At 39.7% G+C, this 16,976-nt stretch overlaps 1 protein-coding gene and 1 long non-coding RNA gene across 5 annotated transcripts in view; one reads left to right on the forward strand and one right to left on the reverse strand.

The window, feature by feature from the left end:
• Positions 1-565: 565 nt before the first annotated feature.
• The window catches only part of LOC111248594 (TBC1 domain family member 20-like), a 19,310-nt gene continuing 2,899 nt past the window's right edge, over positions 566-16,976 (reverse strand). For 2 of the 4 annotated variants that reach the window (XM_086988581.1, XM_022801165.2), the window contains 6 exons: positions 9,372-9,546; positions 2,804-2,984; positions 2,296-2,463; positions 1,926-2,092; positions 1,370-1,497; positions 566-969 (listed from right to left, as the gene is read on the reverse strand). In XM_086988581.1, the coding sequence (XP_086844707.1) occupies positions 738-969; positions 1,370-1,497; positions 1,926-2,092; positions 2,296-2,463; positions 2,804-2,984; positions 9,372-9,546 (1,051 nt within the window). In that variant the 3' untranslated portion in view covers positions 566-737. Of the gene's footprint in view, positions 970-1,369; positions 1,498-1,925; positions 2,093-2,295; positions 2,464-2,803; positions 2,985-9,371; positions 9,547-16,211; positions 16,693-16,760; positions 16,883-16,976 lie in introns of those variants that run through there. The other 2 variants (XM_086988579.1, XM_086988580.1) reach the window with 2 other exon arrangements.
• On the forward strand, positions 4,634-6,914 carry LOC147755753 (uncharacterized). The gene is made up of 2 exons (XR_015327422.1): positions 4,634-5,040; positions 5,179-6,914. It is a non-coding gene; the product is annotated as an uncharacterized LOC147755753 (long non-coding RNA).

The raw sequence follows: 16,976 nt of genomic DNA on the forward strand, positions 1-16,976 counted from the left end.
CTTGTTATTATCTTTGGTAGAATCATATATATCTAGAACTGATATCTTGCCGCATCTTTGCGCCACGACTGTCGGACGTATTCCATTAGGACATACATTTTTCTAAATACATTAATACTCTAAGCATAAATTAAAGTTAAACAGGAGAGAAACGAGCTGTTCGTTCTTTGACGCTAATGAAACAGCTCAATGTCTTACTGATGTATCATTTTCATACATAGTTAGTCATGCGATTATGCGCATTCCCTCAACATACAAAGTTGTTGAAATTTATCTTTTTATATGTGAGAAGAATTTTAACTAAACGCATTTGTCGTTATTTTTTTAACATGTTACCTTTAAATTACATTAAGTTATTAAAAATGAGTGTCATAACTTCCGCAAACACACAGGCACTTATAATATCCCGCCGTTCTTTCGTGTTTTTGGCCATATTTTTATCGAACTATTTTTCCTTTAGTGAAATGTCTGCCGTGTTTATTTATACGTAAAAACGTTGTAAACGCTTCGACGCATGGAATATGTTAAAGGACTGAATCACCTACATAATATGACATGGTAATGCTTAGGTTAGATTTATATATATTTGTATCACTACTTTTGTTCATCCATAGTATAGATTATTAAAACAAAGGTACTAAATCGTTTGAAGTCATTGGACTACTCCGAGATCTGCTGATGACGAAGTGATGACGTACAGTAACATCCTTTTTACTCAGCATAACGTAACTCCCTTTTCAACACGCAGTTGTCATAAACTCTACAGGTTGGCGATCACTTCCTCTATCGACCTCGTCATTAAAGTCAACACTCTCCGTGGACTCTCTTCGGTAGGTGACTATCACATAATCCTCAAGGAGGAACGTGGCGACCTGTTTTCGTTCAAGAGAATCAACCTTCTCCCAGCCAATTGATGTATCAGATATACTAAACGGACCAGTCTGATGATCCGACTCCATGGTGAACAAACTGAAAAGATTACATCACGATTTACTTTGTTATTAGAATTTTAGACTAGATCATATATCTATATAGGACAATACAACGAATACTACTAGTACCGTGAACTTGTGGCACTGAAAACAAAGAATAACTGTCTTAATAATGTAACGTATATGAGTAAAATCATTTATAATAGTGGAACATCTTAGCGCTATCCTGAATTCTTCGTTATAAAACACAGCCTTTATACTATTGTTAAAAGTTACTTAGCGTATTTACCTTTGAAAAATATTGTTTTTATTTCTTTCGTAGTGTTTTAAAAAATGTAACTGATGCAAATAGTTTCGGTTTTTAGAAAATAGCTTCCTATTTTTAAAAATCTTTTTCTAGCTTTACCAACAAAAGAAGTGCGGTTATTTTTGTTTACCTTGCTGGTGGAAATCGCCGCAGGAGATCTTTTGCAAACACTACTCGGTCTTCCATGTCGCCACGCGAGCACTGTAGCAGTGGTAACACCTGACCCAAATAGGCATGAACGTTCGCCAACGAGCATTCCTATACAATTGCAATAACGATAATATCAGCAATAATATTAGCACAACAACAACGGGATGTGTAAAAAAGGTTTTCTCATTTTGATTTGCGCAGTATCGACCACGTTGGTTGGGTTAGTGGCGTGCTAGTAAAGGGTATAATAAGATGTCCCGTTGGTCACGCTAACACGTAATTAAGCCCAGACTATTGTAGCCTATAAGGAATATTGTATACAGGCGACAGAGGACATTACAATGCGTATGAAGTTCGTGCAGTAGTATTCAATTCCTCAGACCGTTTTAGGTAGAATCAACGTTTTCGTGCGGAATATCAGCAGGAAGATAAGTTGGTAGAGTAAATATGGCCAAAATGAACGCTTGTCTTTTAACGTTCTTCTGTGTTATAATAAAGCTGTGTCACCTAAGGGCGATAGCTGAATTTCAGTCTACCTGTTTGAGCAATTTTTCTTGATGAGGCAGAACGATAGCCGCTGCTAGGTATACAGGCATTAGGTCGACCGAGGACATAAACAGGTCAAACAATCTTGTTAATGTTGGATAATGGCTAAGTTCGTGACCGTACCATGTCAGACACCATGGCAGCAAAAATACAACTCCTAATAATAGAAAAGAGCAGCAGATTAATTTATAGCAACAGCTGTGAATCTAAGTGCTTCAGACTAGCGTGACTTCGCTGAATATGTATAAAAGAAGGATTTTTGCAAATGATGGCAAACATCGATTACGGCTATTTTACAAATATCGTTCTATTTGGCATAGAAAAATAGATAATCTTCAAACTAATTAATCCAGCACATACCGCAGCTGGTGTTTTCGAGAAATCTTCGTAGTGAAGGGTTGACGGCACCCAATAAGGGGTAGATAATACCCAATTGGCGAGTGGTTCCATTTATCGACGATTCCATAAACGCGCGTAACTTTGTTTGAGACAGATGCTCCATGATCCTGAAGGCAGCCTCTTCGTTGCCTAAAGAGTCGAAAAAATACTGTACAATTAAAAGAGGTGTCATGCAATATCAAAGTGAGTTATATTTCCATAGCTAAGATAAGGTAAGTACAAAATTTTCAAGCATTTTAGGAGTAACTGAAGTTTATCCTTGCAAGGCTTCTACCGTTGCTTTTATGTTTTGCACTTTGGTATTAGCTGATATAGATAATGACGAAATAAAATATAGAACAGAATAGATAACTGGGCAGATCAAGCAAGGCTCATCAGGTTCCAAATGAGATTAATTTTCAAAACATTTTTTTCATAATGCAATTAGAGCTTACATGTACGAAATTTCTATCCTTTCTATTTGACATACCATTGACCACAAGAAGAACTGTTACGCAAATGTCGTGATACCCTTGGTAGTAATGCAGTTCTGGAATGGCCGTGAGGACACGGGAGATCACTGCAAGCAGGCTTTCCTGAAGGCTAAGCCTCATCTTTCGTGGAATCGAAGGCGGAAAGCGGCGAATCGTTCGATTTACATCTCGTACAACCTTTGATGAGGACAAATACACATCCGAACATATAATTAAAATTAAAGGTTTATTGATAAAGTCGTTGGCATAACAAGTGCAACCTCATTATCTGTAACTGACTCATAATGAATTCATTCACTTTCTACTTTAAACGATTAAACGCCATTGGGTCTATCTCTTCGCCTATGTTTTCTTTACATATATAGGCAGCTTTGCTCGAAGCATAACTTTTTGTAACCCAAATTAAAGTGAAATGTCCTACATTTTATGTTCTTCAAATCTCGGTGTCCCAATTATACGCTCTGAGCAAACTCTATAGCCTTTGTCATTCAATAACTTATCAGTCTGGATGATCCATATCAGGAGATATCAGTAAGACCCTTGTGGCTTAAAAACAAGTAAAAACAAGGTTTGCAATGTCCTGCCAATTGGATTGGGTTCCCGAATCCAGCTTTATGCGAATAAAAAGCTATGACAGCACACGCCAGACATGTTTTGAACTAACAGATAGGTTTCTGTATAGTAGATATTTGTGTTTGTGCATTTCATCCATCCGAATCGCCCTTTTTCTCCCGCCCTTTCAAGTCACATGTCCAGTAACCTGATGACGACCTCAGATGAAGGTAATTTGCCGTCGATTCAATGGATCCATCTATATATAACCCCTTTTATACAAAGCTGTCTTTTCAGCAACTTTTTTGTTAGAACGTGCGACCTAAATTTAGCAGACATTGCCCCCTCGGGCCATATAAAATGTCACAGTATAAGCAGATTGCAGCTCTTGTTCTTTCGTTTTATAATAGTACGAAAAGGTAATAGTAAGACTGAATCTATTGTCGATCGCAATAAGGCAGTTGAACACGCTAGAGTAATTGTTTACTTACATATTGTCATTAATACCCTTTTCCCTATTTTAGGTGCTTCTTGTTGTAAACAACGAGTATCTATTTATTTGTGCTGTTATTGTTAAACCGCGTGCCTTGGTATAACGAGGCGGGAAAGGAAAAAACAGGTCAATGGACAGAAGCTGAGGGCAACGAACCTGTGGTCATATTCTCAACAGCTGGCGGTAATGGCAAATCTCTCCGATATTTAGACTTACAAATATCGTTTATAAAATAAGGTTAACTAAGTTGGTACACTGAATTCGTCTCGTCGATGGTGCAGCACAAAGAACAGGGTGTGATGTTAAACAACTGCGTAGATTAAACGTGTATATAAAATAAATATACCATCGAAACCTAGGATATGATAATTTATTAAATTCACTTAGTTTTTAACAACGTATAATATAAACGGATTTTTTCTAATATTCCTTTGGTACTGTTGATTCCAAATAACTAACGCGGCTGGTTCTTTAATCGCTACTGGAGAAAATCTCAGATAACATGGGCATCATCTACAGAGGGCGATTAACAGAATCTTTTGTTTTTTGGGCTTTCGCTTACAACCTGATTTTACCCAAACAGCAATAAATATTCTCATTATTATTACTGTTCGTTATGGTGGAGGTTGTATTTGCACATTTTTTTAATCATTTTTGCTGTAACGCTAAGTGTTTTTTTTTCACAATATCTTCTGCGTTATCAAAGGCACGTGTTCTACTTTTATACTTATTACAGAACGTATTATATTTTTGACAAAACCATTCAAGTATTAACATTTATTCTACTGTGCTTCGCAAGGATAAGCGATTGTTAGGAGATTATTGCCAAGTACCTCCGTTGTAGTGAAGAGCTTGTTTGTAGTTATGGCTCTAGAGGGCCTTAGTTACCAGGATTAGATGAGTATCCAATCAACTGTGAGACCTGGCAGGCCGACAACAGGCCCTACTGGCAATAATGTAATGGTAAGGCCATGTGCCCGAAGCGTAACCTGAACACCATTGACGGATCGTCTACCTTGGTCCGTATAAATCAGTCTCGTTCGCCTATGGCCAAATGGTACACTCCTAAGATCCTGCAATCTCTACTGTCGGATACTTCTGTTCTGCATACGATGGCTCGTGTTAGGATAACCGATAGACTGCTATGACGACCATTGTAAAAGGGACAACCATTCCATTCTGCCACAGGTTGGTTAAATAGTGCGTGGATCCTTTGTCGCTGTTAAATTCACTGCCCTATTTGGAACAAATAATCATTATGCGATCTACAATTCGATCTAAGTAACAGCGGCGATGAGTTTTGAATTTGTGCGTTCTGTTTTCAAGCTTCCGGTGCCAGCCGTCGTGGGAATAGGGAGTAGCGCTCATAAACGATGGACTGCTCACTCTCAGCTTGTTCAACGGAATGGCTAAAGAAGTAGGCTCTACCTTTGGAGCTACTCCAGGTCGTTGAAACCGTAGGGTTCTCAGTTTCAGTTCCTAATGGCACATACAAAACGATGAGATCTTATACGTGCAAATTTAATAACAAATATATTATTATTATATAGGTTTGGTTTCAGCAGATTGTTGTAAGGACGCCTTCTTTGTGATAAAGGTATTACAGTGGAAACAGAAAGCAGGCAGTGTAGAACTTCCGGTTGTACTAATAATTTAACATAGACGTTTTAGATAAAAAACTAAATTTCATAATAGTCTAATAAAATACCATCGATTGTAAGTGCGCCAAGAGGCACGTAACTGTAGGCATTCACGGTGATGTATAGGATATCCAGAATAATAGTGACTATTTTACACGAGTCGTGCCGCTTAATCGGCAGGTATGGTACAGATACAGGCTCAGCAACGCTATACATAGACGGCTAAGCACCTGGATGAAAAACATTAAAAGTCCCTGTTTCAAGTTGCGCCAGCGACGATCTATGTGAATTATGGAAACTACATGCAAACACGTTTATGAAGATCTAGAAACTATTTAAAACAAAGATTTGACGATGTAAAAACAATGGTTTGAAATCGGTTAGTTACTTGAAAACTTAATCATTTTCAATGTCAGTTTTTATGATGAAAAAATGATGATGCTTTTATTTCACCAAATTGAAGTTAAATTGAAAACTTTATAGCAAGAAGAGCGAGGCAAAGTTGAGCTTTTAGTACAGCGTGTGCTATGCCACTCCAAAGAACGCATTGTGCAAGCTTCGGTTACATAAGCTGTTCTGGATTAGCGTTACTGGACAATCAGTATATGGCGGTCTAAGCTTAGTTCACTGAAGCCCTAATGAATCCGTGTCCCTGCAAATTTTGGGGTTCTGCAAAAAGCTATGGCGTTTCCTGCTGCGAATCAGCTGGCTTAAGCCATGCTCTTATTAAAATTTGGCTCATAAATGCTAAAATCTTAGTTTTGCCCCCTATAGCAGCTGTTCCATATAATGTGAGGTACTGTTTTTCTCTGACCGAAGTTCGCTGACCGAGGGCTATTATATTATTGTGTACTTATGTATGATATTATGCAATAGAAAACTTTCAATCGTAACAAACCACGTACCCAAAGTACCACGAGTAAATTGTCAAGGTAGAGCATCATTTGTGGTCCTAGATAGAAAAGTAGAACTAGCTTTCCTAAGGTCCTCATAATTTTTATCTTCCTGTTGTGCTGTCACATCTGCATAGTCTGGCCACCCTGTCTCTTCACATAAGCTTACCAGCAAAATTATCTGTTGTAGACCTGTTGTAGTCTGCTGTAGACTGAATGAATAAATGAAACACCGGAACATCGATAACAGATGCAGGCCATAGAGGAACCACAGCCTTTTACTAGGTACTGCCAGCGTATTACCTAGCATTTGTCCGGCAACAACATTTATTCGTTCCGCTATGGCTCTAAGCGTGACTAGTACAAAATGATTCCACTTGAAATAAATTTTTGTGTAGTATACTTAATAGTGGTTGTAGCATCATCTCATTGTTGACACGCTTGCGATATTAATTTTTCTTGTACGTTTGCCTCTCTTTTTCAACTGCTTTAATAAAACTATAATTGGAGTGTTAGCAAAAAACTTTAATTAATGCAGTGAGAATTACATAATATGTAATTAGCGAGAAAGTATAGTACGATCCACAGGAACTTGAAACTAGTAGAACTGCGACAAACATAATAGCAACATAAAAGCTATTTTGTCCTTCCTTTTTGCTCCCATTTTATGAGATCATTTTACCCGACTCCAAGATAAACTTGCACCACTCATTGTCAAGAGTACATGCTGACCAAGTTCCCCAGGGGCAAACTTCTGATAGCGGCTCTAACGATGGGACCTTATCATATCATTAACATACATTGGACAGCCGGTTAATATTAGCCCTTTAGCACAACTTCCATACTTAAATGCTCGATGCATGAGCGCACCTTACGCACGCGAGCAGTGCTGCAAAAAAACCAATCTGGTGTCAATCCGAGAAGAGCACCCTTACTCAAAGCGCTTTATGGTACAGTGGCGTCTATGAAATATGCGTTCGATCGGCAGTACCCCATATATTGCCAAGCACACGAATAAAGTTCGTAAATATTGAAAAACAGTCACAATGTGATATATACGCCACTACAGTTCAGCTACTTGCTATGCTGCCAGAGCGGGCAGTGATGTAAAGCATGGCACACCATGCAAGAGTCAACAACGCTATGCAGGCCCGATAATGAAGGAACTGCTATCGCAGCATGAATGACCCAGTGCTCCATTATAGTCGACCCGTCCACGCCTACTAACCTGCAGCACGCGCTCTATGGTACATCTACAGTCAGATATATACCGCTGCAGAAGAACTGCGTTGATTGAGCCGTCATCAAAGAAGCGTGAAGTGATATGGATCGGGCGTCTTTTCTGGTAATGTTTAGAGCACGAATTATGCGGGCGTATGTATGAGTTCTATATATAATCGAGGCAACAGCATTTTTAAACGTTGCCCTACGAGACATTTAGTTCACTATTGGGACGCCGCCTTCTCTTACGAACTCGAGTCATTGGCGATCTCTTCGAAGTTCTACGCAATAGCATAATCCAAGCTAGCCTTGATTTAAGCAATGCAACATAACCCGTAGAGTTCGACCATTTTAACATTCGCTGCAACAGCCATCGTCGGGGAAAGTGGGACACTAAAAATGAAATGGATTTGAAAGGGTGTAGTGTGAGAATTCAACAAATGTTGAATTGTTCGGCAGTGTGGAGAAACGAGGCCATTGAGCGAGTATTGGGAAGATTCTATTAAGGCGGTCGATTAGGGATTGAATGCAACATTCAAACTCAAACCTGCTCAATGGTTAGACGTTAACCTAGTATATATATGTTTGATCTGTCAGCTCGTAGTTTATGCATGGCTGGTTGCTACGGCGCCACTTATGGAGGGAGCCACTTGTCGATTACGGCCAGTCACTGAGAAGCGTTCTTCAGACGAATTCTAGATTTAATTAATGTTGAATGAGTTGTCGTAGATATCGTTAATTGGGCATTTTGAATTATTATGCGCTTTTTTTTTAATTTAATTTAATGAATTAACAAAATTACCACTGCATGTAAGATAACCGCAAGTATTTTTAAGACAGGTTCCTTGGCTAGGTACGTAAATGTATGTAATGCACTACAGCTATTTTTCTCAGATGTCAAATCCAAAAACTAAACTCTTTAAAATATGCGTCCCCTTAAGAACAATGCAAATAACAAACAACAGCTGGATGTGCTGTTTACCGGCTGGTTAATATCCAAGGAACTTTGCCTGAACTACCGTCCCTGATATCGAAACTTTTCGTTTTCTCTATATTTGTTTGAGTAGCTAAATAGATTACGAGCACAATCATCTATATGCAAAGACACCGTAACATTTTCATTAAAGCTTTATTAACTTATCTCCACCGTTTTTGGACCTTTCTTGGTTTTCACTATTCTCGTTTATCTCCGGCCAGAACGCGAAATCATTCTTGTCGATCTTTTCGACACTAACTCTATTACTCGTTATTGCAAAACATATAGCTAAAACATACGTGACTGACACGTAATTGCGCTACGTCAAAGGCAGTGCGAAGCTTTGTGCTGAATAAGTTGAATGATAAGAATAAGTGGAACTCGTTTAAACTAGTACTGATATGCGTTTAATTAAAATTAATAAAATAAATAAAAAAAAGAATTAAAAAAATATTACGGATTGCTAATAGGAAGTATCTCATAGAACTTTGCCCTCTGAGGGATTGATTAAAAACCGTGATACAAGGGAGGCCGGAGAACACAGACTGAGTAAACTTGTTGGTGTTATAAACGGTTGATCCGGTCGTGGGATATATCAGAACGAAGAAGTTCTTCTAAGAATCTAACCATAAGTGTCAAAAAGAGGGGATTTTTACAAAGACTTCAAACTATATCCTTGTTTACAGGTAGTGCTTGATTAGCTTATAGAATGTCTTCAAATGCAATTTGAGTAATAATATATATAGAACTTTTCATAATATATATTTGGAGAACAAAAACCTATCGAACCTGCTCATGAAAGGGCGTTGACTTGAGTTGCTGTCTTGTAGGTTTGCTGTTGCGGCAAGTCGTAGTCGAATGATCGATACCGAGCAGAATTGGCCATGCATCCTCCCTTAACGCGTCCTCAAGAAGGCCGCCAGCTTCAATCGACAGTCGCCGGAGAAGAGGAACATCCTTCACCCTGAAAATAGGAACAATCATGACGTACACGATGCTCTTCGACAGAGAATCCCGTCTTTATGGAAACATTTTTAACCTAGCTTTAGCATATTCACTTAAACATAAAAAATACTAGATGTTTCAAGCTTTGTGTTTGGTGCTGCTCTTACGATGCACCACTTTAAATAAGTAGCTTTAATAAGCACGAAACGTAGTTGTTCTACGCCTAGTTTTCATTATCAAATTAGCACGGGTCCTTACATTTAGTAGACAAACATGCTAGTACTGTGCCATCACAAAGATGCCAACTTTAAACCTAACTTAGACGAAATTAGCACGTTTAGATGTAGATAACGATAATATACCCATAACAACGTGCCACAGTAATTCAGCCGCTGTGAAATCAACTTTGATTTTACCTTTACTTTTGAAAGAATAATTTTATTCCGTTCCGGAAAGTATTATTGAAAATCCATGGTTTTAAGATCTATATTCGTTCGGTTCATTTCATGTGCGTATTCAAAATTTTGGGCTGATATTCATTGCTTTTAGGCTATTCGAGATCGCGTAACATTATCTATGGTCTATGCAAAACATAGTTAGTCGTTCAGGGAAAACTATTATGCGCCGTTTCAGCTGTCATACCAGAAAAAAATCAATAGCCCCGAAAACCTTCAGAAGATTAAATCTCGATAAGCTGGTAGCTCTAAGAAGTTGGCTTAAAGACGTTTATTGAACGCGACGGATCTAGATCATGGTGTTTCATAAGCGGTGGAGTCATCACAGGTCCGAAGATCCTTCACCGAAGTTCGTAGCGCCAACATCAAGCCAAATATAGACGCCATTTGACGTATCGTAACATATGCTACCTAAATTTCCTGTTCTCAAAGACGCGCGTAGCAGTCAGACAGCCGACAAGCAAAAGTTGTCGTGACTTTCTGAGTGGGTGGTTGCCACGACGGCTCGACAGTAATCGTTGTAACCTCCGACTGGTTTTAAGGTTTACGTGGACAAGCCTACTTGGCTTCTGTATTATGGAAGGAAGAAAAACGTTTAAATATACGGTACTTGCAAAATCGGAAATGTATCGACTTTTGGCGTGTTTACTTTGGCATTTATATTTACATTGAGAGTGCGAAGTTCACTTATTTAGCTCAACGTTTTGCTTACGATAGATACATCGGTCGTAACTGTTCTGTTTAAAAAACAAGTTAGGAGGACCCGGACTACCTTTAATGTTTAAGGCTGTTCAAGAGAACTGCATTAGCAGCAAGCAAGTCTACACTTTCCCTGGATAGGGGGATAAGAGAGTTGACTCTGTTGTGCGATAACTTCTATTGGATTAGCGGCGTTAATGCGACCACGCGTATAGCTTATAGGAACAATGGCATCACTAGCAGAGGAGACGGCCAACACTTCTCATAAGCGCCATTGGGGAAGGGGAGAGGGTCTTGAACTCCTGTTTCATAACGGGTTGCTGCGAGACCTCAACGATCTCGTAGACGGGGTAACAGAGCTATTTGCAAACTTGGAGGAGAAATTTTGCATGGCCACGGAAAATTTCAATGTAGCTTTGGATGTACAGGAGTCGTCGAAACGACTGCAAAGATAGCGCTCTGGCGGAGTGGATGGCAGCGCATGACATGGTCATAATCAACTCGAACATGATCAACTTGAAAATGAAGTTCGAAGGTATAACAACTACACCATGAGTGATTCGTTATCACATTGAATAGAGCAGACATCCAATAGACGCAGGCGGTCTGTAGGCTTTGCTGGAAGATGCATACAAAAGCGCCACTGTATAAGAATGATATAACACCAAAATACTGCCTGAACCAAACGACAGATGAAGGACGGCTTAGGTGTCGTGGAGCTAATCCACAAACCAAACGACTGAAAGCAGTAGTTCATTGCAGTAGTCTTGGACCATAGATGAGTCCAAGTCATACTGGGACAGATATCCTGAAAAGTAAAGAGCAATGCTGGAATAATTCTTTGGAACGGAGATAAGATGACTTTAAGTGTGGAGCATACAAAATGACAAGAGGTGAAACAAAAGTCACAAGAAGGGATATACCGGACAAAGAAAAGGAGGATACCGTTAGAAAACTTCTCGCTACGCAGTCTCTTCGATAAAACGGAGTACGATATCAGCCAAACGGAAGAGATCCCTGAAATTACGATAGATGAGATCCAAGGCGCAGGAACACGCTCTAAGTTAAAAAAGATTTTTGGAAGGACGAGGTATCACCGACGGCAACAAAGATAGCCTTCAAAAGGTTGCCAAGGTCTTCACGAATGTCCTTTGATCTGGTGCTTTCCCGACCACGTGGAAAAAGGTCTGGTAGTCTTTATTCCGCAGGGTAGAGAGGCCCACAATTACATGTGCTTTTTCAGATCATTATTCAAAAGCAATCCTAAAAATGAGGTTCTTGGACTTTGCTGAGAAAAACGGTATGCTCTTCGGTTCCCAATATTACATTTTCAGCTTTGGACAAATCGTTATGTGCTTACTGCAAGCGACTGCTACGGAAGACAAAATCTCTACACATGAAAAAAGTCTTTTGAAAACGATATTGGATGTTAATAATGAATTCCACAGATTTTGATGGAGAACGATGGCGAACAGGTATTGCCTCAGAGCATCTCATTAACATAACTTCTGCATATCTTTAAAAGCGTTGTGTCATAACCAGGAGACATTTCTTATGACTTCGGGATTCTCTTTAGATTCCATACTTTGTTTTCTGCTGTGCAATTTTGCATACAATGACGTTCTTTGACTAGAAAGCCTGCCCCTAAGGGTTAAATTTCTAGCATAAGCCAGCGATCTTGCGGTCACTGAAAAAGAATCGGGCGAACTGGAGTGTAGGGCAGGTGAAACATTGCTCATGGTCTTTCTGCAGATGGACGATAATAAACTGAGGCCGTCCCCGGCTAAGTTAGGAGCAGTGCTCCTTATAGGAAAGAAGTTACGCTTAAATATCTCTTGCACTGGATGGTGAGCAAGCAAATAGGAGTGGTAATATCAACCAGTTACCTAAAAGTTCACCCGGACCCAACAACAGGGAGCATCCGCCACCGGCTACCGGATGCTAAAGCCATAAAGGTATCAATCGAGATCAAGAAACTAATGGCGGATTCAAAAAAAAGAACTAGTTATTGTTGGTAGGGGAGCCCATTGCTCTTTTTGAAAAGGCGATTTAGGCAAGACCATGATCTTCTACATAAGGTATCAAGGCCAACTTCGCAAAGTTCAACGAACTTGAGCTTTTAAAATGACGCTAGCAAACAGAACTGTCAGTACAGACGCAATCTTGTTGCTGGCACCCTTCATTTCCGGAAGACATAAGACAGACAGGCGGAGACGGAGCTGGAGAAATCCGGAAGAGTAAGCGAAGCAAAAGACTATAAGTGCTTAACAAGCGGAGTAATACACCACCCACGTGAAGCTTCAGGCCTTAAGGTCAGAAAACATTTTCGCAATTATGAACCGGATTGAACGAGCAGGAGATAAACTTGTCTTCCATCTTGCCTAGTCCTTCAGAAGGTACGGGGACTTCCAATTCTGCGTGCACCAGGTGGACAGGGCTGTTTAAGATCTGTGTGTCTGCTGCGACTGAGATGACAAGGTACACACTATAGCACAGTAAGGTGCCTGCAACACGGCCAAAGAAAAGACCACCAACTTTAAAATCAAAAGAGCGGTATCTACAGGAATTAGGAATTTTGAAAAGCATGTATTTGGGTTCAGGGAGCAACGGGGGCAAAACAAAATTCTGGCTTACAGCATTTTTAACAAGAAGAGTCGGTTTTAACAATAAAAAAAAAACTTGGGTAGATTCAGTGAATAAGAGGAAGAAACTGAGAGGTGACAAAGAAAGCGGGCCGGCATGTCTATTTTCCGTCAGACACCTGGTTTCCCACCCACGTGGTAGAGAACCCAACTACGGTAACCCCAACTTGTTGAATCGATGGCACATACCACTTCCTCCTTTCAGCCTATATTGTAATACTATTGAAAGGAAACCCAGGCCGGCATGGATTGAAGTATAAGAGAGAATTCGTTGGCGGTAATGGTCTCAGCCAATCTAGATCCAATCATCGGGGCCGAAGCCCACATCCGGTTTAAGTAAGGTTAGATGTTGTCTAATTGTGCGTACACAGCGTTGCATAAACATTGCAAATAAAGAAAAAAAATAGCCAAATCACCTTACAGTCACATAAATTCAAATGCGCAATGCGATTTAATAAAGTTGAGTCAGACAACTGCAGACACAAGTACAAGTCATACTGGGCGAGTTTTCCAGACATAATTACTTGAAGCTATATTTGAAACATCTTTTAATCTGATCTATTCAAGAAGAATTGCTTGAATAAAGTAACGCTCTATTCTATTTTAACTAGAAAGCGACGTAAAGTCAACAGATGTCATATGTAGAAATAAATAATCCAGCTGGAACCGATCCCAAGGTGTCATTGCCTTTGTTATTGTAATCGGTACACGAATTTTCCCATCGGTGTATAGAAGAAGGGAACCGAAAATTATCTTTGCTGATTTCGCTTATGCTACGCGGACCAGTTTCGAAAATTTTGGCGAATGTCACTTTGTTTTCCTAAGCAGCTACGAACGGCGGTAAAACGTCGTTCGAATTGCGTCATAATGAAAAACACAGCTAATGGTATCGTATATGATTTGAGCTCATGAAATAGGCGCAAAAAAAAGCACAACTCATTAAAAAAAATATATATATATTACGAAATAGTAAATTCTTCTGGTATACAAAACTCGTTGTTTAAGGGAAGCAGTATTACGCCACAGTTAATGTTTTTCCTCTCATGCTGTATAGGTCTTTACGTCCTTTGCAAGTAAATCAAAGTGTACTTGCAAATTCTAGAAAAATAACACCCGTCACATGTTGACACGGAACAAAGTCTCATCTCCGAATTATAAAATACAAACGAATAACTCTAAGTATGTTTGTTTTTGCGATACTTCCACAACAGCCATGTATGTTGGTTAGCTCTTCGCAACTGTACGGAAAGACTCTCGCTGTGAGTGGCTCACTCCAGTCGGCTGTCCGATGACTCAGGCGAATAATATTGCCTGTGTCCCTTTGGCAGCATTTGTCTATGGCCATAACAAAAGTGGGACGTAGTAGTAGCGTTGCTTGACGGACACAGACGATTCTGAAATGAAAATTGTGCCGCTTCAAGCGTGACGTTCTACGGGAGTAGCGCCAAGCAAAACTGTAGCCCGTTAATACCTCAATAGAGCCAAAGGATTCGCATGAGCAAACGTCGCTTATTTTGTTCTAACAATCTATTAAACCATAGGCGTCTGTTAAGTAGTTTCAGAATACAATTAAATACATTAGTTTCTACACAGAGAGAGATTGCTTTGTGATACACAGGTGCCAACAGAAATTCGTTTTAAGCACTGGCCTTGTCGAGTATCAGTAAAACAAGTGCAGAGATAATTTTTAGCTTTCTAAAAATAGCTACGGAAACAGCGCAACATCGGTCGATTCTTATTATAATATTAGCAGTTACCTTAGTAAAGTCTGCCCCAGAAACGCACAAGATTGACAACTCTGTCAGGATTCACTACTAACTAGGGAATACACCGTAAGAGAATTTTATCTGCCTGGACATGCACAGGTGTCAAAACCGCTTGTCTTCAACATCGTTGCTCGTTATAGTTGAGACAAACCTAGCCAATCGCCGGTCGGGGCATGGAATCTCGCCTGACAATTGGACAGAGCTTCGACGAGATATCTCAACTGACGCGATCCGAAAAAAAATCTACCTCGTAAAGATATAATTCCGCCTCTAAATTAATTAAAATTGCTTTTGCTAGACTCTACACTTCAATGACTTCCTATGCACCTTCGATCGCTTCGAGCAGCGATTGATGGGGTCATAAATAGCAATAAACGCAGTATTTAAAATCGCTCGTAACACCGTTGTTAGTGAATGTGCTTTCTTATCATTTAGATTGGAAGGCAAAAAGGGTAAGAAAAATGTTCTTGCAGACTCCCTTCCGAATAATGTAAACCGGCGCCTGAGTATCGGTAAGATCAAATAATAAGTAATTATAATTAATATCAGTAGTGTCATTATCGAGGAGTAAAGGAGCACAAGAGCGCGTAATGTCATAAATACAGGTCGCGATAGAAAACAACATGAAAAAATGCTGGCTTTCTACCCTAACGTGAGTGGCTCATTCAATTATTAGTAGTTAATTAATACGAACTTCCGTAAAAAATCTTTAGGTGATGCTCTTTTGCGCATTACTGATACCTCTCAATTTCGTTACAAACGTTAAATATCTAATTACAAAAGACTTTGAAGCGATACCGTTATTACTTGAGTCGCAGATTCTGGAAATTATTAAGCTATTTCCGTTTAGGAGCAACAGTGACTATAGTGAAGCTTCATTTTTCTATAATACCATTTTACTTTCGTCACCAAACATCACTAGATTGTTACAAACCTTTATCTGTGATGAACTAACCTTTGTGGTTCCATAACTCAAAGCTAGTTATATAACGTCAAAAACTGCAGATATATATTATTTCGATTTATACTATTGACATGTCAGCTGCCGCATGGCAGAACGCTCTACAAAGTTCTCATCGACTACGCTAGACCATTAATTTAACTAAATCATTTTACAGTCACCTGACAGTTCTAGGCCTTCTTTTTTTATCCTTCACACGATTAATGCAGGACACACCTCTCATTAATTACGGTTAGCTCTTACTGCGTTGCCTTCGGAGCTGTACGGTCGACCCTAACCAAACCCGGAGTTCCTCGGCTATGCCCTCCACGTCTGTAATTACGGGAACTTTTTACGGGAATTACGGGAAAAGCCTTGGTCCCACCGTATTTCGTTGCTTGCAGTATTCCACTGAATAACGGCCAATAAGCTCTCAATAAGAAATAGAGAACTATGCAGCAAGAGAAACTCTAATAGGTAACGTTTTATTCATTCATTTCTAAAATCAAGTAACCAAACGTCCACGAAGCCAGCCGGCTCGTCAGCGGAACACAGTCATCTAGTCTAGTTTATCCAAGTGGGGAAATCAGAATAGAAGAGGCGCTGAAAACAGGCTAAGGGAGGGGGCACAAAGATTTACCATATGACTCGGCTGGCTCCGTATAGTCGCGCCTTCGTGTCTATACATACGACTACACGCTGGTCAACGGGACTGAACAGAATATACATACAGATAACAGATACCACTTGTAGACGGCAATGAGCAATGCGTATACAACATGTTAGAACGATGGCATAACACAATCAGACATCCCTGGTGGTAACACATATTCGATGCGGCATCACCACAGGGAAGAAAGAGTAAACGATTGCAACGGGTCACTATCGTTTAAATGATTCAGTTAACTCAACCGTGGCAATGCTTTCGTGTTATTTGAACACTATAT

The sequence above is a fragment of the Varroa destructor genome, unplaced genomic scaffold (genome assembly GCF_002443255.2).
Source record: "Varroa destructor unplaced genomic scaffold, Vdes_3.0 BEIS01000004.1, whole genome shotgun sequence".
Lineage (NCBI taxonomy): Eukaryota > Metazoa > Arthropoda > Arachnida > Mesostigmata > Varroidae > Varroa > Varroa destructor.